Source organism: Triturus cristatus, chromosome 10, assembly GCF_964204655.1.
Source record: "Triturus cristatus chromosome 10, aTriCri1.1, whole genome shotgun sequence".
NCBI classification, from domain to species: Eukaryota; Metazoa; Chordata; class Amphibia; order Caudata; family Salamandridae; genus Triturus; species Triturus cristatus.
The window spans coordinates 277,898,357-277,922,832 of NC_140593.1; the positions used below are offsets into that span (position 1 = coordinate 277,898,357).

Consider the following 24,476-nt stretch of genomic DNA (forward strand, 5'->3'; position numbering starts at 1 on the left):
TTCTCTCCAAAATCTGGACCATCGGAGAGATTTCCCTGATGCGGAGCCCACTGGATCATCAAGTCCCATTACAGAGCCCTCCTATGCCATCTGGCATGTGTCACTAGCAGGATGCAGGAGACAATGAGGAACAGCAGCCTCAAAGTCATTCTCACTGAAATCCAGGATTGAGGCTGAAACATCGGTATCGTAGCCTGAATATCCTAGTCTCGCAGTTTGGGAAGAAAGTCCTGAAACAGCACTGTGTCCAGAACAGCTCCAAGGAAAGGGAGAGTCCGAGAGGGAGTCAGGTGTGACTTCATCACATTGATAGTGAACCCCATCGAATGTAGGATATTCGCCGTAGTCTCGAGGTGGGAGACGACAGCCTGGGGTGAACTTGCCTTTAACAGCCAGTTGTCGAGATACGGGAAGACTGGCACCTTCGATCTAAAGAGATGAGCTGAGATGATCACCTTGGTTAAACACTTGAGGGGAGCTGGTAAGGCCAAAGGGGGGCACAGTGAACTGAAAGTGCTTGTGGCCTACCATAAACTGCAGGAAGCGCCTAATAACAGGCAGGACAGGAATGTGAAAATAGGCGTCCTGCAAGTCCAATGCTACAGTCCAGTCTCCTGGCTCCAAGACAGACAAGACCTGAGCTAGAGTGAGCATCTTGAACTTTTCCTTTTTGAGGAAGTAGTTGAGGGCTTGCAGATCTAGGATAGGGCACAGGCCCTTTTCGGGACCAGAAAGTAGGAGGAATAACAACCACAGCCTAAGTCTGGCACTGGAACCCTCTCTATGGCTCCCTTGGCGTCAACATTGCACCTGCAGGTATAGCACCTCATGATGTGAGAAGCCAATTTTCGCCAACCATTTCGATCCAGCCTTATATTTATTCCAAACGGCCACCATTCTGTTTCTTTCTATGAAAACGCTTCAGTGTGTATATCTTTCTACTTAAGCCTTCCATCAGCCTACATATGACTAGGCCTCTGACCTCTTCTACACATTCCGGAAGGCCTTGCTCAAAGGGACTATCCGTAAGGCCCTCTTTAGGAACCCTATCTCTCTGGGTTGTTCCCTCTGATTTGCGCTTTACTGTGCAGTACCAACATAGATTGGATCAGAGCTTTTCCCATTTGGACAGTATTCGTCCATGGTTGATACCAAGACTTCATGATCCCTCAATGTTTTTAGCGCCCTGAGGAAGGTGCAACCTCAGCTGTTGGTCATTACCGAAAAGTGCGTTGGCACACACTTTGGAGACCACCAAGATATAACTGCTATTTATAGTGTTCGCTGTACCAATAAACCAGCAAGTCATTAAAAGTGTATCTGTTTAGGACACTTACTCCATCAAGTCTCATCTCTATTAAACAGTGATATCTAGTATACTGTTTGTCACAAACACTCTAAAGATAATGAGACTGACCTGCTACCACATAGGCGGAAATCATATTTCAGGGTTTTGTCCTGTACACTATAGCGGGATGGTCCTCCCAGATCTCTATGCATCTTTTGTTGTTTTTAGAATGTGTTTAGTGTTTGAGGTATGAATGCGGTATGTATTGAAGTTAGTGATCAGAAATGTTGATATTTTTGTCTTGGTATAATTTCCGTATATTGTATTGCTTTGATGTATGTAGAAATATTCTTCGATGTGATTACTCAGCATTAAGTTTCTACTAGTTGATCCCATAATAAATATGAGAATGTATCTTTTCTGTTGTTTCATTGTTTAATATAAGAGTGTTTATTGTACAATTGTTCTCTAATATATGGGTATTCACGTTATTTGTATACATAGTTATGGCAGTGTTTCTTGGCTCATTTGTGACATACAGTGAGCGCAGCTATTATGGCAAGTGATTCCATCCATTAAAGTAATTTGCAGGCGGGATACTTTGTTTATACTCCAGTGTCCCTTGGCCAAGAGAGTCATAGCTTTCTCAGGAAGCAAAGTCAGGTGATCCTCCGTTAGCCTGTTGTAAGCTGGAGGCATGGAGGTAGGGGTAGAATTGAAGGGGAGCGAGTAGCCCCATTGGACTATGTGGAGGACCCATCTGTCCGAAGTGATGTTCTGCCAGTTGTGGAGGTGATGGCTGATCCTTCCACCAACTGGCTACCCATGATCTTGAAGGGCTGGACTAGGAAGGTTTGGAGGCGGAGGTTGCAGGGGGGTGGTGGACTGACCCAACCTCTGGCCGCCCAACCCACACGGTCGGAACGAGCAGAGGTTGTTGACCTAGCGCGGTCTTGTGGCCAGGGTGTGGTTGTCGTGGCTGAAAGTCCCTTCCATAGCCAAGAAAGGGGCGCAAGGCAGACTGGGGACCAGTGGCCACTAAGAGGTCCAAGGAATTGGCCATAGCCAGTGAGTCCTTAAAGCCTTGTTTAGTAAGAGACAGGTGCCATCAAAGGGCATGTCCATAAGAGAGGCCTGGACATCCCCTGAAAAATCAGAAGTCCTCAACCAGGCGTGGGTTGAACAGCCACCGTAGATGAAATTGCTCTATCCAGCGAGTCGGTCGTGTCAAGACAACAACGAATGGTGAACTTTGCCGCATCCCTCCCGTTTGATACTAATTGGGAGAGGATGGCCCAGGACTCCTCCAGGACATGTGGCAGCACTTGTGCAACTGTTTCCCACAAAGTGTGGGAATAACGTCCCATTAAGCATGCAGTGTTCACTGACAGCAATGCAAGGCTGGCGGAAGAAAAATGTTCTTACTCCAACTATCCAGCCTCTTGGATTCCCTATCCTGGGGTGCGGAAGGGAACGCCCCTTGGGAGGTAGAGACTTGGACCACTAAGCTCTCTGGGGTAGGGTAGTTGGTGAGCATATTTAGGTCACTTGGTGCAGGGCGATGGCTGTGGGCAATTGTCCTACTCACAGGAGCCCCTGTGCTGGGCTTGGACCAGGTTCCCAGTAGGACATCAGTTAAGCCTCATTGAAAGGCAGCATGGGTTACAGGGAGGAGACACCAGGCTGCAGGACTTCCATCAAGATATTCGTTTTAACTGCCACGGAAGAGACATGAAGGCCCAGGACCACAGCTGCCCTTCGCACCACCACAGCATATGCTGCTCCCTCCTCCGTAGCCACTGTAGGGAGAGAATACAGGCCAGAATCTGGGGAGGTATCTTGTCTGCTGGCCTCATCGAATTCTTTAAGCCAGTCCATTTCTTGATAAGGCGGGTCTTGTAAAGTGTCCAGCGGGCCCTCCCAATCTTCCTCCACTCCTAACCCTTCAAAATAGGGCTGAGTAGTTGACCTAGAACGTAAGGGTTCTATCGGCACTGGTATAGGCACCAGTCGATCTGGCCCTGGGTTATCGGGGAGAAGAATAGGGCTGGCACCGTCTGGAGTCTCGGAGTCAGGGAAGGTCGCCATGGTATGACAGGCAACAATCCAGATCCATGGGGGTGGGGGGTGTTCGGACTGGAGCCACCGGCACGGAACCCGATGAAGCCGCCTCTGGGGCCCAAAGGCACACCAGTAGGATCAGGCTGCCGAAAAATGAGATGCATGGCATCCTAAAATTCCTTGAGCTGGGTGGGGGTTTCTCCGGCTCCCGGTAAGGCTGAGAAGCGTGGAGCTGACCCAGGCGCAGGTTCTGAGGAATGAGGCCTAGAGCGCAGAGACTCCTCCGACCGACAGGCAGGGAGAGGTTGAAGTATGCTTCTACTTCTTATGTTTCTTGTGCTTCTTACCTGACCGACTCTACGACTTAGAGTGGGAGGACAAAGACTTCGGAGACGCCTGGAGTGGTGCCCGGTACTTCCTCGCGATCGGGACTGTGGACGAGACCTCCAGGAAGAACAATGCAGTGCCGAGCACCGGGCTGTAAGCAGCTTTAGGGACCACTCCCTCAAAGCCTCCTGAGCCATGGCCCGGCATTCAGAACACCACTAAGTCGTGCTTGCCCTCCAGGCACCAGAGACAAACCAGATGTGGGGCCGTCACCGACATGATGGGGTGACAGGGGCAGTACAGCTTGAAACCAGAAGTCTTATTGGACATGAGGAAAAACCTATACACTAAAAAAAGACATCGACAAAATGTCGAAAAAAGCCTGTCAAAAAGTGGGGTAGCTCTCTACACGGATCGGCGCAGGCTGGCGTGGAAAGAAAAGAACTGACATAAGCGCTGCAAGGTGGTGCCTATATAGGTGACATGGACATCACAACGACGCAGACGACACCGACGACATCATGAGGAGCACACCAATGCCACCTATTGGCACGCAGGGGTATTGCTCGAAGAAAAATCTTCCGGATCCAGCTTAACACCTAGGAAATTCAAAGGGAAGGAGTCTCCGGCTAGATGTCTCGATCAAATGTAATGATTTAAAAGATAGAGGAGATGATCTTAGATGCTTAAGGTTTATATTGTATGACATTTCCTTGTTGAACCATATCCCTTGCTTTTGGAGGATATCCATAAGTACTCTAAAGTCCATCAGGGAGGCACCTATCATAATTGTCTGTGATAATATTTCTGGTGACAAGGCACTCCTGAATAACAGCATCATTGAAAGGACTTCATTGCAGCCAAAGGGAGTAAACTGAGCTATAAGAGTACTGACACCACTGGTCTTCTAGACAATTCTCAAGTGATCTCATGTGGACACAAGCATGATGTACCAGGAAAATGCAAGAGGTCATGGATCTCAGAACAGATGGGAACTCGCAGGCAATCAGATGTGATATCCTGTGAAATGTAAGACACCAGACAGATAGAAGACATTCTTTATTCCAATTGAAGCAACTTTTCTTGTTTGGTGGTCATCACAGCTCCCAGGTAGTGGAAGCACTGAGCTAGGATGGATGTCGGCTTGGCTAGAATGGCCTGTAAACCCAGACAGTAAAGAATATAAACAGTCATTTGTAAGTGCTTCAAGCAGAAGTGAGGAATTGGGTGGCATTTCTCAGATGTAAAGGTGCCTGATCTCGGCTCAGACAAAAGAGATATTTCAATTACAACATAAGATGCACTGTACATCTTCAAATTGTGCAGGCCCAGTTCGAAGAAGAGTGAGATCCTAAACCCGTCAGCAGCTCAGAGAGTAAATATCAAATCATCTGTTTGGCTAGCTATGAGAGGCCTTCTCTGGTCTTCTGGAGAGAATCCCTTCACAATTAGTCATTACTTTTTTTCAACTGACCTGATCTCTGCAACTGAAAAAGCTTACAGTTATACTCCCTTCTCACCAAATCTGCACACCCTCCCCCCTTTGTCTCATTCCACCTCCTTTCTCTCTTTCCTTCTTCTGTTTCTTTGTTCTAACCTACTCTGATCCATGTTTCTGCTCTCAGTCTTATCAACCTTTATCAAACTTTGAAAGGATACTGCAGCTAATGACAACATGCCTTCAGACACATGGGCTGTCACTGCTTTTTCTACCTAGTTCTATGCACTCCTTTGAAGGCTGTGAGAAGGTAGAATGTAATTCTCTTCAAAGACGAGTCTCTCAGTTTCCTGTAGCAGCATTTAATGCCCAGTAGTCAGTTACAGAATTTAATATAAAAGCAAATACGCCAAAATCGGAATCCCAGGTCTCACAATGAGGAACCAGCTACAGGGAAAAATAGAACCTAACACTAAATTCTTCAAGGCAAGGGTCATACAGACAGTGAATTTTATCAATTGTAAAGTTAAATTAAGGTTCTGACTATTGTTTTGCTAATTTAAATCACTTTATAACAATGGATTCCTTGGGGCAGAACCTAAATGCCCTAAAGTATTTTACAGGATAAAAACACACACAAGAAAATCTGATAAACTCTAAAGGCTGTACCACACAAAGAGAATTCACATTTACACAAATTACCCCTGAAACAGGTATTTACATGACAGCCTTATGGGTAAGAGGCTTCGAGGTATTACATTAATTAATCTAAATTCAACATCCTATGCTGATGACACCCAATTGGTTGTATCAGCTGTGGACAATGATGTCAACTACTCTTTAAGAGTACATGACTGTATGATTGCTCTGAGCAGTTGGGTGAGCCGACATTGCCTAAAGTTTAACTCAAGTAAAACTGAGGTTATACTATTTGACAATCTCTCTCCAGCATGGTCTCCTGCCAGGTGGCCCGACTGTCTGAGCTCCCCTCCCCTCCCGGTGACCAAGCTAAAAACCTAGGCTCTATCATGGACGATAAGCTCAGATATGAGGTCCAGGTGTCTAAGGTAGTGTCCTCTTCATTCTATACCATCAAAATCTTAAGAAAAATGTTTCCTTTTATCCCCAAAAACAACAGGAAGACTGTGGTCTCTGCACTAGCCCTGTCAAAGTTAGACTATTGTAATGGCTTGTATATAAACCTCCAGTAAAAACTACTTATGAAGCTCCAGGTGGTGCAAAATGCAGCAGCCAGATTGATTCTGGACATTCAGAAATATCAGTCAGAATCTTCAGGCATCCGGAAACTACACTGGCTCCCGGTGCGACAGCGAAGTAAATTTAAAACGCTCTGTGCGGCCCATAAGGCCTTGCATAGAGAAGGTCTGGAATTTCTATGGAAGGCTTTTAATTGGCATATTCCAAACAGACATCTTCGGTCAGCTAGTGCCAGACTGATTACCACCACTAGAGTCAGAAAAGTGAACTGGGGAGGAAGGAGCTTCACTAACAGCACAGCCAGGCTGTGGAACTCTCTTTCACTATATCTTATGGCCATACCCACCCTCCGTGCCTTCAGAAAAGAATTTAAGACATGGCTATTTAACAACTAGTAATCTCCCGGCTTTATGTTCAGCAAGCGCCAAGACACCTATGGGTAGACGTGCGCTATATAAGTCTGTATAACAGAACATAACATCTAAAAGTTAGATAAAAGTTTATACAACTATTTTTCTAACTTGAACCATTTTTACAGCATGGTGTTCTTTTGGCAGCAGCTGAATGTCCAACATTTGTCATAAGATAAAATACACACAGAGGCCAATCAGACAAAATCTAAATGCTTGACCACACGAAATGATCTACCTTGACACAAATTACCCCTTAAAGGAACAGGTACATTTCATGAAGCCTAATGACTTCCAGCTAGGAACTTACAGATAGGAAATTCTATGATACCTAAATGTTAGATCAAGACATATACAATTATTTTGGTAATTCACATAATTTTATAACAATGGATTCCATGCAGCAATGAACTGTTTTCGATGCATGTCCAGCTCCGTGTCCTAACTAGTTTAGTCTATCTGTGACACACAACAATTGTAATTACTACCTGCAGCATATCATGCGGTTTCATCTTTAAAATGAGACTACTGTGGTTGTAAACATGCATTTATGTACTTAATAGTTAATCTCTGCTTAACATTTAAACACCTACAAAAGACTGCTTCATTATTTTGTACGAAAAACATTACCTTGGGCTTTAGCCATGTGCACTTGCAAGTTTAAAAGCTCTGCTCTCTCTGTAACTCTGGCCTCAGGGACCGCTTCGTCATTTACGCTTACTTCACGTTTCTCGGCAGACGTACAATTCTCCCCGAGTATGGTGACTAAATACTATAAAACACAAGGACAAGTTGGTGAGGTAAAAATAGATTAAGTTGGATATAAATTTGTTGGCTCTAATATATTTTAGCAATAAATAAAATTACAGTTGACAGATAACATAACTGAGCAGTTATTTCTAAAATAAATTAGGAATACTGATGGCGGTCTTAGCTCAATACTCAATGGAGAACTTAGGTACACCTAGGAATCTGATGACAAACTGGATCACTGGGATAATAGACCCATTCTCGAAGCAAATCTAACTGTAACATTACACAAACTCAAAATAGCGCCTAGCCTTAGAGATTTTCAGTCCAAAGGTAGTAATGAAACTAGTCAAAAGACAAACCAGGTCAAATCTAAAAAATGGCCATACAATAAATGAAAGGCTGATGTAAGAACATTAGCTGTTAAACAAATTGCAAATAAACATTCTCCTTACATTTTAACAAAATGACTTTTTTTGTGAGTTTAGTATAACTACAACATGCAATTCTGCCACTTCAGAGATGCTGTCAAAATGTAAAATAATTTGCAAAGTAGAAACTGCAATAGGAAGGGGGCTGACTCCATTTAGAAGGCTAAACATACAAAGTTCTTCAGAATCAGCTGACAAATTAGATTATTTATTCAAATACTGGATTAAGTAAATTCACAGAATGTGAATGATGACTATACCAGCAAAATATGCATAGATACAATTACAGCACCTAAGTGTACTAAACAGCCAATTTGAGAAAAGCACCATCATTATTGCACATCTAGGCCTACAAAACAATCATCTGACTATCTTAGAAGACTTTAATGTTTGGCAGAATCAGATCTGAATACTACAGTGAAACACATTATCACAAATGTGATCAGAGACAGCTTACATTTTAATGTTATAGGCAAAACATACAGTTAAGCCCTGTTTTTAGCTACAATCTTTACAGACTATAACCTACAAATGGCATCATCCACAAATCCTAGATCGAATCACACCATGTGGTAGTGATTTTCAACATCCAGCTGGGAAACTAAACCACGGGAATAAAAATTAGAAAGGACTGTACAATATAAATGTGGAAGGAAGTTACACCATCAAATATAGATTTCTATATAAGCCCTCATGCTTAAAAAACGGATTCTACTAAAGTTCGCTAAATTATTAAATAAACTGGAAAGTTAGATGAAAAAGGTTCATGATAAACTCCTCTAAATAAACTAGAAAACAATAAAAACTATATTAAAAATAAATCACAATGATGATGAAACAAGTAAGAGCGCAAAACAAAATGAGGACATTGTAAAAAAGGGGAGCATGATTGATCTGATCACTTTGTGAAGCATGGACTTGATCAGCACAACAGAATTCTAAAAGCACATTTTTTTATCAAAAGAATAACTTTAAATAATTACAGAGTTCAAAACACACCAAACCACTGTGGGGTAAATGAATCCAAGTCTTTAAAAGATTCATATCCAATCAAGCTAATGTATATAGAAACAAGGCCCAATAGCGAAGTTGTTTTAACAAGCACCCCCTCCCCATCCTTAAAAGTTATCCAAGTTTCCTGAACACAAACATTCAGCCTGCGCTGCAATGGTTTATGGTCTCTCTCACACGGGAGTAGATGAGGATACTCCCTTTGGGAGACCAGTCCTGTGATGAAGATCATCCATTTCCATTGATTAGTTTAGCGAGAGGAATAGGTGAGGCAGGTGGAGGATAAATAGGAAAAAAATATCCAACCAGCTGAACAAAAGGACATTCACCTTAGAGTTGGGTTTTGGATGATAGGACTTCTAGATACCTGGAAGTAAAGCCTAAGAATGTGTTTTCTTTTGCACTGAAAAGGCCCAGTTAATGATTTCTCAGTTGGCTGAATATTTCATTAACATCCAATATGACTGATGACCCACTGCGCTTGTCTAGTTGCGCATTTCTGCATTTAAAGATGATCCACCACAATCAACAGCTTTTGGTCTTTCATCAATTATGATCCTGAAACCTTGCTCCTCACTTCTTCAGACAGAATAGGGTTGCTGTGTTGACTGTCTGAATCAGGATGTTTCATATGTGACTGGCAGAAATAACTTGAAGTTTAGAAAGACTGCTCCAGTTCCAGGCTGTGTTTGTAAATTCTGTATACCTTCTTTTCCATATCCTTTAAACTCTGATTTGGTTCTACAGAGAGTAGTAAACAACGACCATTGCCCATGCTTTTATATGTGGATGAAGCAGTTCTGATAGCTAGAACCTCTAATCATCTTAAACGTCTACAAGCATTTGTGGGCTTTATGGAGAACTTGGACCTTGAGACTAAAATGTCCAAAACCTTTATCATAGTATGTGGATCAAAAAAAAGAATAACCATCACTCTTGCAATTAAGGGTAAGCACCTCGAGAGTGTTAATTTTTTACCACACCTGGGCGTAACGTTTGAGTGTAGCAATACCTGGGATGCCTGTCTGGGGAGTAGGAGAGCAAGTTTCTCTCGGGCAGTTGGTTCTACTTTTTAACTTTTCCTCTATGATTGGGAGAAAGCCTATTCAACCGCTTGTGAAGAGCTACAGATGAAAGTGTATTCCTGTTCTTACATATAATGCAGGGATCGAGATACAGTAATGTTAAAAATTTGCAAGTATAAGAAAATAGGATGCTTAGGAGGAACCTAGGGGTGCCTGCACGCAGCCCCCATATTTGGGTTTGTGAAGAACTTGGTTTGGTCTATGTGGAGGATCATGTTAAACTGGCACTGTTGCTGTTATGGAGCTCAATCTGGACCAATGATCACACCTCACTTAATAAGGACATTATTGAGGACTGGTTGGCGTGTGCCTTGGGTCCTTCAATCCCTTGGCTCCACTACATTTAGACCACCCTCCTGAAACTGGGTAGGCCCTCAATTTTTGTAAACACAAGGGCCCTTAGGTAGGAGGACAAAGCCTGGGTATCTAATAATGTTTAGGTAGGCAGCACTCGGGTGAGGGAATTATCAGAGTCTGTACAGCCCTCCTTCACGGAGTATGCTTTGATATAAATGAGCCCTTGGAAGAATCTATACCTGGAATGGGTAAGACATCCCTGGGAAAGAAGGTTACTCACTAGGTTTTTGTATGGGATCAATTAGATGGAAACTCTGTTTCCCTATAGGTCAATATGATGTTGCTAGCATTAGCCGTTGCTCTTGTGATGAAACTTCTTGTCAAACTTTGCTTCATTTTGTATTTTTTTTTTTACAAATATTATAAACATTTGTCAAGAGATCTTTTGATCCCAATCTTTAAGAAGTTACAGATCAAAAAATGTATAGCTGCTCTAATTTACCTGCAGTTGCTTTGCTAGGTGGAGGTATGCTAAGGAGTAGGACACTTTTTAAATTTGCCATTAGACATTGCAATTCCCAGATGTTTTAATGTCTATTCTTTCATTTACACTCCAAGGGATGATTGCAGTGGTGACCGGCATGGATCTGGGGTGGCGGGCGGGGAGTAAATAAAAAATCAAATTAAACTTACCTCCTTCCCGTGTCTCTCTTCCTCATGTCTCCGTCAGGAACACGGGACGGAAAGCATCCAGGCTTCCCTGATCCAACCACAATGCTGCGTGATTGATCTGAGCACCGTGGTTCGCATCCATTACCACGCATGTCTTGACCACAAATATGCTTTTAAACCACGTATTTACCTCGCAAGGTAAGTATGTATAAGGTGTGTGCTTGTATGTATGTGTGTGCGTGTGTGTGTGTGTGTGTGTATATATATATATATCCGTCCAATTACAGAGAAATCGCTACACTTTAAGGAAGTAAGATATTTCAAGTTTTCATTGGCGGCTTAGTGATATATATATATATATATCTTGACCCCACCCTCTCTCGTCCTTGTTGCTTTCCACCACCCACCCAGTTTGTGTTGCATGCCCGCACCCTTTTCCCTTCTCCATGTAGCTTGCCCCCACCCGCCTTCCTTGTTCGTGTTTCTTGATCCCATTGTACCTACTCTCCCTTCTTCTGTTGTTGTCCATTTTTGTTTTTAATTTACTATCAGCCATGATGCTGAACAACATAGCTAAAAGACTTTGACAAAGCTAATAGCTCACTCACAGGAGAGACCTATCAGTTTTGCTACTGCTTGTTGAATAAGAGGGTCCATCGCTTCTGAGATGTCAAATTTGCGTTAGGACAGTTGTATCACCTCACCATCAAATGTAACCTTAAGTTGCGCCCAAGAGGTTCTCTGCTGGCTGGCTGCACGCGTGTTCTCAAAATGCATCAAATGGTGTTTACTTGTTGAAAATCCCTGGATGTCACGAAGGGAGGTGCAGGAGTCCTACTTATCTAGGTCATCCAGGAATAAGAAATACAGCGCATCAGTGCAATATTATTATTGGAAATGTAATGATTGTGTGCATCTATAGCCTGAATGCAAGCCAGGTTTGCATTTTATTTGTTTAGGACATAAGGTTATATCGACAAAGGAATATGGCAAATGCATTTAGTTTTTTCCACTGTGGAATGTTTGCAGTACAATGGAGTTTGATGTTCTGAAGAATCATAATATTCTGCGCCCTTGAGAAAATAACAATGACATTATTTTGTATTTCTCACCATTGGGTGTAAATGTAAGACAGATGCTCACAGCTTTTAAATCGATATTTCAAAAACAATTACATCTTACAGTGAGTATGGCAGTAAAAAAAAAATTACATACACATTTAAAATGGGTATATGCACACATATGCTTAGCCAGGGGAGACCAAGGACACCCTGGGCAATTTGTATTGTTTTATCCTGTGCAGAATTAATTGGAACAGATTTCAAAGAAAGTTAACCAAAATGATTTGTTTAGTTATGGGACCGTTCTGTACAACAAGACCGGTCATATTTTAGGAATAGCTTTGTATTTCTTATCATATTTGCATCAAAATGAATGATGTCTTTTCTGAACAATTGTTGATAAGTAAGGACTAGGTAGGATTGCCTCCATAGCATTATCATATTTATTTTTGCTTTGGAATATTTTGCCTGTCTCCTTTGACCGGAAAGGAATTCATGTTGCTGACCATTTACAGATGGTTTAAACAAATTCAAAGGATGTTTTTCTCTGACATGTAAGAGTAGGTTATGAAATGTGGGTTACTCTCTGATACTGTACAAACTGGGCAATTTGCTAAACGTCAATTTCAGTGGGTGATTAATTTACTGAATATGAGAGCACAAAATCTAGAATAATATGGAAGATGCAAATCTCTAGCCTCTACTGCATAAGATGTCTGAAGATGTAAACAAAGGAAGATTGCTACACTTGGAGATGTGGGCTAGAAGTAAAGGCCCATGGTTCTTCTGCTTAATATTTCATATGTGCAGGTCTATGTTCAATTTTGCAAATGTAGACTCTATCTTCAAACAACTGGCCAGGGAGGGAAAATAAATCAGAGGTGTTGATGGCACTGCAATATCACAAGCAAAGAAAGGGTGTTTTAGAATTTCTAACACCAAATGCTACTACAAAATATTTGTATGCAGTAAAGCAAGACTTCCAAGTTGTTCATTAACCCCAGAGCCCCTTTCATGTTGGCATCTCAATCCTAGAGCCTTTGCAGAACAAGCCCCAAAAGAACTACAGCATGATGAATGAAAGGTTTTCTGTAGAGACCCATTTTAGGGAAACACAACTTAAACCTGCTGCATTTTCAAGTAATATATATTGAACACAAATCATATAGGAGAGAAGGAAGAAATAATCTGATATCAAAACATGAGAATCGCTAGACCATCAGATTTAGCACTGACTCTCTATTGACTTAATGAGTGGTGGTGTTTGAGCTGTTATTTGTACCAGATTCCTATTCAAAATACTGCCTAATAAACTACAATGGATAAGGAAAAAGACTGTGGAGTGATATATGACACCGTTGCTTTTGGGGTAAACGAATAGTGAGAGCGAAGGAACTGATTGAAATCTATATATAAATTGACAGCTTTTATACTTCGATTATACATTTGGTTGTGGCACGTCAACTTTCAAATATCTTCAAGAATATCTACAAGAATTAATAGTGATATTTTCTCCTGATCAAGGGAAGCAAAAAAAGTATTGCATGAGATTTAGGGAATTCTGAATAAAAATGTGCCATAAATCAACATGATGGAATAAAGATAGCATGCTTGGGGACTTATGAATTTTATTGTTAACATTAGTTGGAATTTTTTACCTTCAAGTGATCAATTGTCTGTAATATGTATTGTGGGCTCATAGACCAGTGTGTTTTAAGGTGAAGCAGTATAAAAATCTGAAATATCACTCACCTGGTTCAACCTTGAACGTAGAAAGAAAAGGTGTGCAGTAAAAGGACAATATGCCCTTATCTTAATTTAGTTTCTATCACGATTTTCCAATATTTCTCACACACAACATGTCAGGAGGGATCAGGGCAAGCTATTCACTAGAATACATGGGAAATATGCCTTTTGGAAGGGTGACTGATTGTACGGTGACTCTGAGTAACGTATAAGTGCCCAACTCTGACAATGCAAGCTTTTATGAGGAAGTTATGGTCAAATGTCAGGAAATTCTTAACTCATCTTTGAAAAGTGCTTTTGACTTTAATACCATAACTGAAATGAGGCTGAAACTAGTCTAACCAGATCCAGAGGTCCCTCAATAAATTTGTCAGAAGATCTTTTGAGTTGCAGGTGGTGTGGCTTTACCTACACCAGGGAAAATACACCTATCACTAAAAGTAGTGATAAAGGGTGGAATTGGTAGGTATAAAAAGTACACCACTATCTGAATCTGTGTTCTCTACACAGAGGAGGGAACACACACTTCTGTATTTTGAATTCAGCTGTAATGCTGTCTAAGTGCAAGTCACAGCGTGGCAATCCTGAAAGGCCTATATATTGTGTCCCAATGCTTCATCCAAAGGATTTGCACACATTAGTTGTTGGTGTATCCATTCTATCTAAGGTTATTCTAACAGCCTATATCTGGGTCAGCACTGTAACAAACAATTGCAGCATTGGACTTAAACACCTTAATGAAGGGTGGGAGCAGGCTAATATGCACATCAAAGCATTATGGATTAGTGGAAATGGGTAAAAGTGAACAGGAAGGACACGTGGAGCGCAAGAGCTGCCACTCTAATAGAAGAGGAGCATTGATCTTATCTATGCCATTAATTCAAACAAATGACTCTCAAATATGGATGAAATCTCTCATTCTAATGCTTGAACCGGGTATATTATAAACCAAAATACTAATGGCAGTATCCCTCAGATCGTGTAAAAGCTGTGGAAGGTGAGGCAATATCCAAAATGTATGCGATGTGATGGTGGCAGGGTGGACAAGCACTTTGCCCCAAAAAATGTAACATTTGAAGGCCTTGCACTTTTGGGGCAAAGCACAGCCATGGAGCAAGGTTGACACCCCAAAGTGAAGAAGCCAACTACTCGATGTGGTTAAACGCAACAAACTGAACGAAAGTTATCTGATGAAGACACCTGCAACCTCATGGTTGAAAGACATCGAATTATTGTTTGTATTCTTACTTCTCTGTGCACAAAATATTCTGGTTCGTGAGTGAAGGTGGAGCCTCATGGTTCAGTTGTGATATTTAAATTGTCCATATATAGGTGTTATGATTTGATCATCTAAATAAAACACGTTTAAAAAAAGTAATAGACAACAGATTGGTGGAAGTAATTAAAATAGCTGGCATGATTACAGTACTGAATGACAAATGTGTAAAGGCTGCTTAGGTTAAATGCGGACTCTAAATTTAAAAAAAAGGCAATTGATTAAATGAGCACAAATCATGAGGTAATGGATGCTGAATATTGAATAGCACATCTTAGAACTGTGTACTAAGAGATTCCACAACATTTGAGGCAAACACTTATAGCTATTTCTCTAAGCATCGAGGATGAAATTTATTACATTAAAGTGTGCTTTCATTTTTTCCTTGACTTCACTGCAGAAATTGGAGTAAGATTTAATATGTTGCTCTTGAGGTTCTAAGGATTCTATGATGAGTTTGTGTGTATTAACTTGACTTATACTTATTTGGAAAATATAAAGTGAATGCATAATGAACTAAAATGAAGAAAAACTTTGACCACTGCAAGCATGATGACTCAGGTAATGCTAAACTGAAACCCCAATATAATCCAGGCTTCAATGGTAGGTCCATCAGAGAAAAGCAGGAAAACATTTTCTGGACAAAAATTATAGGTCTTGTCCAGTTCCAGCAGAAGACGAAATCAAGAATCTCAGAATGTCCACAAACCAAGATAGGTCTCCAGCACCTTATATATATGCAGTGGAGAAATTAGGCTTCTTTCAGCTTCAATCTCATTACCGGTCCACAAAACAGTCACATCTTTAATAACAGACTAGAGAAGACTACACAAGAGCCTAAATCTAAACTCGCCACTCCACTATCTTGACACATTACAACCAGCCGACAACAGCATGAATTTTGACCTGCACTGGGAGAATCACTGCCCTCACATATATGTATGTTTTGTACACATTACAGGGAATTTAATATCAGAGTTAGGTGCATACTGTACAAGATATTATGCATGAAGCATTCACAATAACTCATGAATTCAATAGATGCGTCCAAGACCAAATGAGAGAAATGATAAGCATCACAAAAATTGTACTCATGATTTATATGTGTAGAAGAACAAAAAAAGAAAAATTATGGAGTGAACTGCTTGACAATTTTATTTGGAACACCTTTTAATTACTGATAATCCCAGATTCTACACAACATTATGTTTAATGACATTTTTCTTCTAGTTTCTCAATAACTGGCAGATTCTTTCTTACCAAATGTCAGTGGCAGTTAGCAGAGTTGGCTAGTAACTTAAAGATTAACTTGCTGTGTCATTATTTTTGATTAACTACTCCTCAAGAATTATAAAATGTTGCATACAAACAAAAGTAAGAAAGGTGGCGGGGTAGCTATTTTCGTGCCAATGAGCTAACCGACAGACTATAAGATGCACTTTTGAATGCATGATCGTTCCCTAAAACATCAACCAACACGGACCCCTAGTCAAAACGATGATAAATCAAACACTAGAACGCATTACCCTTTTCCTGAATTCCTCTCAACAGAAAATCAGAGAAGCTTTCAGGGCACCCAGAACTGTCAGCTTTGGGCTTCTGCCAAATTGTTAATGGCTCTCAACTCTCACAGCTGATCACAAAGTTGATTAAATGTTTACTCACAAGATTTAACTGGCCAATCTAGTAGTCTGACCATTTCTTATTAACCTTCCAGCTTGTAAACACAATATGTGTGCCATGGCCCTGAGGCAAAGGACCCAGTAAAATTAGACATTTAAAAAACATCAATAGGGAATATTTCAATGTGATCTAAAACGTACTCAGAAAGAACCAGTATACATCTAAAAATCCAGAAGCTGTGCTAGGAACACTGCATTATAACTATCAACTTACTCATTATGTTACCCCCATTCATTGCAATATAAAATATATCTGGGATCAAAATGACTAAATGAATGGTTCAACAATTGTTTAGCTGAAAACAAGTCACCACTCGAACAACTATGGTGTAAAATATTATCTATTCCTGATAACGTGTATTGCAATACACAGGATTGGTGGTCATAAAGATAGCTAAAAGATAAACTTTAGGAGAGACACCAAAGAGTCACCTAAAAAACAAATATACCTTACATCTGTATAATAAAAGAATTGACAAGGCCCTTGTGGATTTCTGCAAACTACAACATCCTCTTGTCATTATTTGGATACAAAGTCTCTAAGTCTAATTTGGCAATCTATGTTTCATTCCTCTATGCTTATTATTCTCTACAAACTCTACCTTGGCATTGAAGGCCAAAGCCTTCACCAAGATAACCAAATAAAAAACCACTAAATTCATTCTATTGTTACCAATGCGTCGATACTGTTTATGTAAACAAAAGATTTGCGTAATTAAAACCATCAGTCAATGAAAATCCCTGGTTTCATAGCTCCACAGTGATCTATCAATCATAAGTTGTTGATCATGCCCAGACGCAGGAAATGAGCTGCCTGTTGCAAGCTGTTTTCTGTTATAGGATCAATCAAAATAGTTGTAAAACACATAAATCCACCATCAGGACTTGGATTCCGATTAATGATTGCTGTACTGCAATAAAAATTATTCATAAAAAATAAAATAATAAATCCACCATCAGCAGCATACCGTGATATACTGATGGTGGACTGGGCGCTGCAAAGCTCCTGACGGGATTTTGAATGGTCAGTGAATCCATTTCATTCACTGATTGATGGTATCAACTGCACAAATATTTTGATGCACATAAACGAAATGAACGTAAAAATAAAAGAATAACCCTTACCTTTAATATTTTTTGCATTATTGTATTTCCTGCAAATAAAGCACCTTTTATATATTTTCCATTGACACTAATAATCTGTACCTCTTTTAGCCAAATGTAATTGTTACTAAATTCCATCAATTTTTAGATCTGGCGTTAGCCAAGCAGAGGCTTTTAGCCCGCCTGCTTCATCCGTTAGCTGATGGGTAATTCACATACAACATAGGTCAATGGATCATCTGTCTGTACATTCTACAGAATCCAACTAAAATGATCTGTTTTAAAACTTATTTGCCGAATACAGTGGTCTGACATAATATTAAAAGAGATTTTATAGATGTGTAGGTCTGTACATATTTAATATTTTTCTTACCCACAATAAGGTTACAAACAATGAGATGGTGAACAATGAAATTATACCCCACGAACAAATGCCTATGAGCGAATGGTAAGAAGAGGAAATGTTGACAAGCAAATGGTACATTCTCATATACAGCACAACCAAACAAACAATACTAGTGTGCGTAGGCTCGGGAATGGGCAGGAATTGCAGGGAGGCCACTGGAATGGATCATATCCTTTCTCCTCAACTGCAGCCCACAAATAGGGTCTACTTATTCATTTGTTTAGTAAATTTCTTCTAATGAGCACAGGGGTCTCCCTTCTCATCAATCCTGTTCTACATATACACAAGCACAGGATGCACTGTCAGATATACACTGATGACACTCAAATCGACATTCAATTGCATAAGGCCACGGAAGGCTGCAATGAAGTTACAGAAAGTCTAAACCACTTTCGCCAATGGTTGCATAAAAGTCTCCTTTGTCTGAATGGAGGCAAGACTGAGATACCTGTTTTGACAGGGCAGACCAGGAGTTGATCCGTTTGGAATGGCTACAGAACCTGGGCACTCAACCAGTTACATTTATGGGCCCACCAATAACAATGATAAAGTGTTCATTTCACACCTCCTGAGTTCACAATACTAAGAATCCCATTAACTCTGGGTGCGCAGAATTAACAGGGATGCAGAGTTGAACACTTGGAATCATGTGACAACATAGGAAATTATGGGGAATTCTGGGTTCCCCTGGCAATTCTTCCCCAGCTTTTAGCAGCCAGAACTCCTGTGTGATAATGTTCAGGTCCATTGTGTTCCTTCAAATCTTGGAATCCCGATGGGGTCAGTAACTTCTTTTACTGGCTCATCAGACACTCTTTAAAACGTAAAAGAGGCTTATGAAGGCAAAGAAACTGGGAGTCTTATTAAATAGTTACATGTCCTTTATGTATCCCTGCTGTGAAGGATCCCCAAATAACTCCACAGAGCGCCACAGCATGGAAATGAGAAGATCCCTGTTGAGAGTAGGAATGTACTGCTGTGATGTACTATACCTCAGGCTTACTAACAGAGAGAACGTAAACACTACTCAATCAGACACTCAGAAGGTGCTGAAGTCTCCAAAGGCATGCCTATGTAAAGATAGATCTCAAAGAACTCAACTGGCATGGAGGAGCAGAAAGTATCCTGAAAATTCTGTAACTAACTATATTTGAGGAAAAGCTAAGGGTACAGGCAAACAATATGCTCCTATTCCACCTTTTTTATATCCGAGGTACGAAAAAACTCCTCAAGTCACACTGCACCATATTATTAAACAACCGTCATTGTAAGTGCTTTTGAACAGGATTCCATTCAGATGAGGTGTATTTTCAGCATGTGTCTCAGTTGTATAAGTTCATGTTGAAAACTAGGCACTTTTGGAGTGTCATTCCCCACCTTCAAACGTGCCCTTTTGACTTTGCCTCCAACTGTATCCCTTTTCAATTTACAACTAGCCATCAGAATAATGTAAACAAGACAAAAGAGCTCAGCAGAGCTAACAGAAGATTACCTTGTTTTTCATGCAGTTGCATGCTTAGCCATATAGTGCCCTATCTGTATAACTTAAAATATACTCTAACTTTAATGGCAGCCATTCCAAACATTTCAAAACTGGAGAAATATAGACATGCCAAGAGGTACCAGTAATCTCTTGTGCCGTTGCGTTCTTCTAAAGTTTTATATAGCCGCTTTTCAACGCCACGACCAACACAACAATACAACAATCTAATTTGTGCGATAACAACACAGTGCTCTTTCCAGTGAAAAGGTATAATTAATAGCTGACATTGTGGTATTAGCAGGTTGCGTCACCAACAAGATGGATTCAAACGCAAGACAGACAAGCCTAACCTATCCTTCTATTGAATTTCTGTTACCTGCCAACACTACAAGGTGGTTACCTTTATAGTTTATGCTCTGCCTCAATGAAAGTCATCCATCCTTTTGCCACACACACTTGATTTTCTTAAAAAATGATTGCACGTGGATTTGGTCCTCCTGTAAGTAATTAGACAGATTAAAGACCAGATGTGAATTATAGGTGTAGTTACAAAATTTCAGGCCAAGATTTCAGAGCCGCATGTGAAAAGGTTTAATATAAATACTTAAGAGTAGGGGTGTTAAACATGAATTATGTGGAGCCCACTGTGTTATTGAGGAGAAATCTAAAGCAAATATTCCAATATTTTCTGTGAAACTGACAGAAATCATTAAAAAATTGTCTATGATAACCCTTCCACTTCCTCAATCCTGCTCAGGAAGACTTGAGGGTTAAGGGTATCAAGTGCTGCTCATACGTCCAGCAGCATAAGCAGACTTATCAGTCAAGTCAAAACTTAAAGTTTAGATGTCTAAGCATGCTGACTTCCTGTCCCTCACTGGTCTGAATCCTTACTGCTAGTCTCCCAGTGACTGGTTTGACTCTAATCGTGCCTGTAACTGTATGGTAGATTCCAATTTTAGAACTCTGAACAGAAAAATAATGTTAAACATTGCTGCGCAACTGAGTACAAGGCCCAAAGCCTTGGTACAAACAGCATATATTCCTTAAGAGCAGAAAACAACCAACTGCACTTATCAAATTGTCACACCATACTGATCTTCAGACTGGCCTCTAACTAAGGTCTAGTCTTTGTAGTAGTGCGTGAGAATTACCACATACAGGGTCAAGCCTATTATTTGGTAAAAGAATTTTAAAAAAGTGCTGGATGGAATGCTTGAATGCTCAGCCACTGGTAAACACTCAGAGCTGTATCCCAGTCCAACGTTTTTTAGGTCTCGCCTAGCGATGCAGCGCAAAGCACTGCTTGCTATGGGCGAGATCTACTGTTGTCGACTTGGGTCGGAAGGGGGACAGGACATGTGCACGCGTACGGCAAGGCCTGGACAGGAGATGTGCACGCGTATGGTGCGAGCAGGAGTTGTAATTACGCCGCAAGCCGTACGCGTGCACATCAACTGTCTGTGCTGAAGCTTAACAGACAGGAGATGTGCACGCGTACGGCTCGCGGTGTTATCACAACTCCTGCTCGCACCATACGCGTGCACATCTCCTGTCCAGGCGCGGCACGCTTGCATGCATTATCAGCCGGTATTTAATGTATTTAACCACCTGCAAGCTCCCGCTCAACCCCACTCAACCGCTCTTGTAGGGACTCTGCGCTGCTCCCCGGCTGGTCTCCTCGATGACAGGGGGGACTCGCCTCTTCACCCGGTCACTCTTTGTGGCGCATCAACACGCGGGGCTCCGTCTTGCTCACAGGAGCCACGCCTGAAATCCTGCTCCGGCCGCACCATGCAGCATTCACGTAGGCGGGGTGGGCTCCCGCCGGACTTCTTCTACTGCTTGCCAGTGCGGGGTGGGCTCCCGCCTCGCTTCTCCTACACGTGGGGCTCCCTCAGCTTACAGGAGCCCCGAACACTTACGGCCGCGCGCTCCATGCCCCGCCCATGTCCCAGGCAAGATTGCCTGACTTCCGGGTCATGCTGAGAGCGGCTCGGAGAAGGCTTCCAGAACAGATCGGACTGTGGCAGCGAAACGCGGGTCGAGCTCCCGCCTCATCCTTTTAGTTTGGTGGTTACACAGCGAGTCTTTTTTAGTCTATAAGCATTATTTTATATAAATAGTTCCTACTGCAGGCACAACGTTTTCCTGCAACATTCAGTGCGTCATGCGCGCATTCACTTTCTAAGCAGCCCGGGACGATAGCGGCTGCTTCTTTCAATAGGTGTCCCATTTATAAGAGTTTGAGCTATTGGCATTGTTCATGGCAATGCCTTTTATTTATGATTTAATTATCAAAACATATAAATAAAAGACATTGTCATTTACAGTGCCAATAGCTTAAACTCTCGCAAAGGCGAGACCTATTGCATTGCAAATGCTTGTTCTGTCTGGATCCAAGTTGCATATGACTGAAGAGGCTCAACTAGACTGAAACTAGTCTTGAGTTCCTTGTGTTCCAGTTAAGCGAATACATGGTTCAGCAGTACGGTTATGCCGGGGGCTAGTCTGAGGCAGAAGGACTAGCAAAAAGTAGATGGACTGGGATGTGGACCGAGTAATTACCAATTGGTAAAATTAATTCAAGCATTGCATACACAACATTTTTGTATTCTCCATTCTGATGTCCTAACTGCAACATTTATAGTCAGGCCCTGTGATCACTGTACCACTGGAACCAAGCTGCAATCAACTGAAGAGGCCCAACTAGGTCGCAATCAAACATGAGTTGCTTTTATTCGGGTTCAGAGAGGACCTGTATTGGCGGTTCAGAGAGGACCGGTCTTGGCAGTTCAGGCTAGACTCTCCCCATTGGAGTAGGACCAAGGCAGATTTACATATGAGTGGGTCTCATCTGAGGTGGCAAGGTGGGCAAATAAATAAATAGATGGACTGGGATTCGGGCCCAGTAATTATCAGTGGCTAAGATTAATTCAAGCATTTCAGCCATCGTTCATTTGTTCATTTCTTATTTGGTTGGACAAAACTACCCACCAAATTCTTTGCAATTACTTAATGCAGCTTATATAGGACTCTGTGGGAGAGTAAGGTGAAGTGTAGTGTTTTATAAAACTCCTGAAAGATTAAAAACTGAAATTTAGAGTAATAGAGCTGTTACATTTCTGTGATAAGTCACTGTACAATAAAAATCACTCCAGAGATCTACAAGATTATCAGAAATGTTGCTGTCCATATCTGCCCTTTAGGTTCTGGAGTAGTTCCTCAAATTGATATATATTAAGGAATTTCATCCACCACAGGAAAGGCAGAGAACCCGGTGTAAGCCATTTATATGGAATATCATGATTGCGATAATTACTACATTTGAGGAATAACCCGGTTTCCCTGATTCTAAACCAATGATTATGATCACATTTGTTAGATTACTTTTTCCTTGCAGAATAAAACTTGATCTCTGAAATATGCCGAGCCACAACCGAAATATGCCGAGCCACAACCGTGTAAGTGATCTGCAATAGCCAAACAAATAAATTGAGTCAGCTTCCCTGTTCCTGCAACATGCAAGTGGAAGAATCTCGACATCCACATCTGAACAATCTGACTGGGGTATGATGCCCGCAAAAAAATAACTTTATAATGAAGTACCTAATAATTCATATACTTTAGTTGCTTGTGGCTCCATTCTAATTACTGATGAAATGTAATTTCTATGCTGAATTTAGTTTCTCAGTACGTATTTGAGCTAAAATGCTATATTGATATTAAACCAGCTCTCTGAAAGAGTTGGCTGAATGTTAAAACACCATTTCCTACTAATTTGAGAATACCTAGCATTGAAGCATGATGGAAACATTGCATTACCCTGCAATAACCTATGCTTACTGCATTCTAGTTAAATGAAGTGCTTGCACCAAACTTGCCAGATAATAAAAGCTGAGAAAATAACCTTAAAGCCAACTCTCTTAAAACAGCTTGACTCACTGAAGCGCAATAAAGTAAATAGCTATGATTTTAGATTCTATAGATGTTGATATAAATAAAATAGACATTCGAAAAGCCATAGATGCCCAGAATTAGAAAGTTAAAACTAGTATGACAAAGTCTTGCCTTTCTCTGGATTCTTTCAGATACCTAAATACCCGTGTGGATCTTTGAAAGCCCCAAATAAAGCTATTATAGCAGAGTATATATTATTAAAGGAAAGTGAAGGGACTAATAGAGGGACATCCTGACAGAGATACAAAATCTTAGGAAGGATAGTTTTCTTAATGATATTGGCGCAGCCACTAATGGCAATCTGTAAGCGGTGACAGTTACAAAGGCTGCCTTTGACGTTTTACAACATAGTCTAGTAATTCAGTTTAACAATATTATCTACTTGAGTGGGGATCATTATGCTGAAATAGAAAGCAGCCAGTTTCATTCTAGGATTCATCATCTGACTGGCAATTCCGGTGAGAATTTGAGCTTTAATTTTATTCAATAATTAACATATGTTCTTTAAATTGGGCTTCTTTTTTCTCTACTGCCTAGATTGTTTTATCCGCTGAAGTTGTAGTAAAATCTAGATCACTGGCGTATGTAAGACCCTTTCTTCGATCACCAGCAACTATACATGGCAAAATATATTCAATCTGCTTTAATGGAGTTGGCTATATAGTGTAAACCCAAGACCAAGGCAGAAGTCAAAATGAGTCAGGTATTTTCATATCATAAACTTGATGTGGATTAAAGTTTTGGGCAAGTATCTGCTCATGATTGAGTGC

General features: G+C 41.0%; 1 protein-coding gene across 5 annotated transcripts in view; it reads right to left on the reverse strand.

Moving 5' to 3' along the window:
* The window catches only part of AKAP9 (A-kinase anchoring protein 9), a 1,384,828-nt gene that overhangs the window by 1,050,874 nt on the left and 309,478 nt on the right, over nucleotides 1-24,476 (reverse strand). For all 5 annotated transcript variants that reach the window (XM_085631105.1, XM_085631108.1, XM_085631107.1 and 2 more), the window contains one exon: nucleotides 7,373-7,514. In XM_085631105.1, coding sequence (XP_085487231.1) covers nucleotides 7,373-7,514 — 142 coding nt within the window. The remainder of the gene's footprint in view (nucleotides 1-7,372; nucleotides 7,515-24,476) is intronic.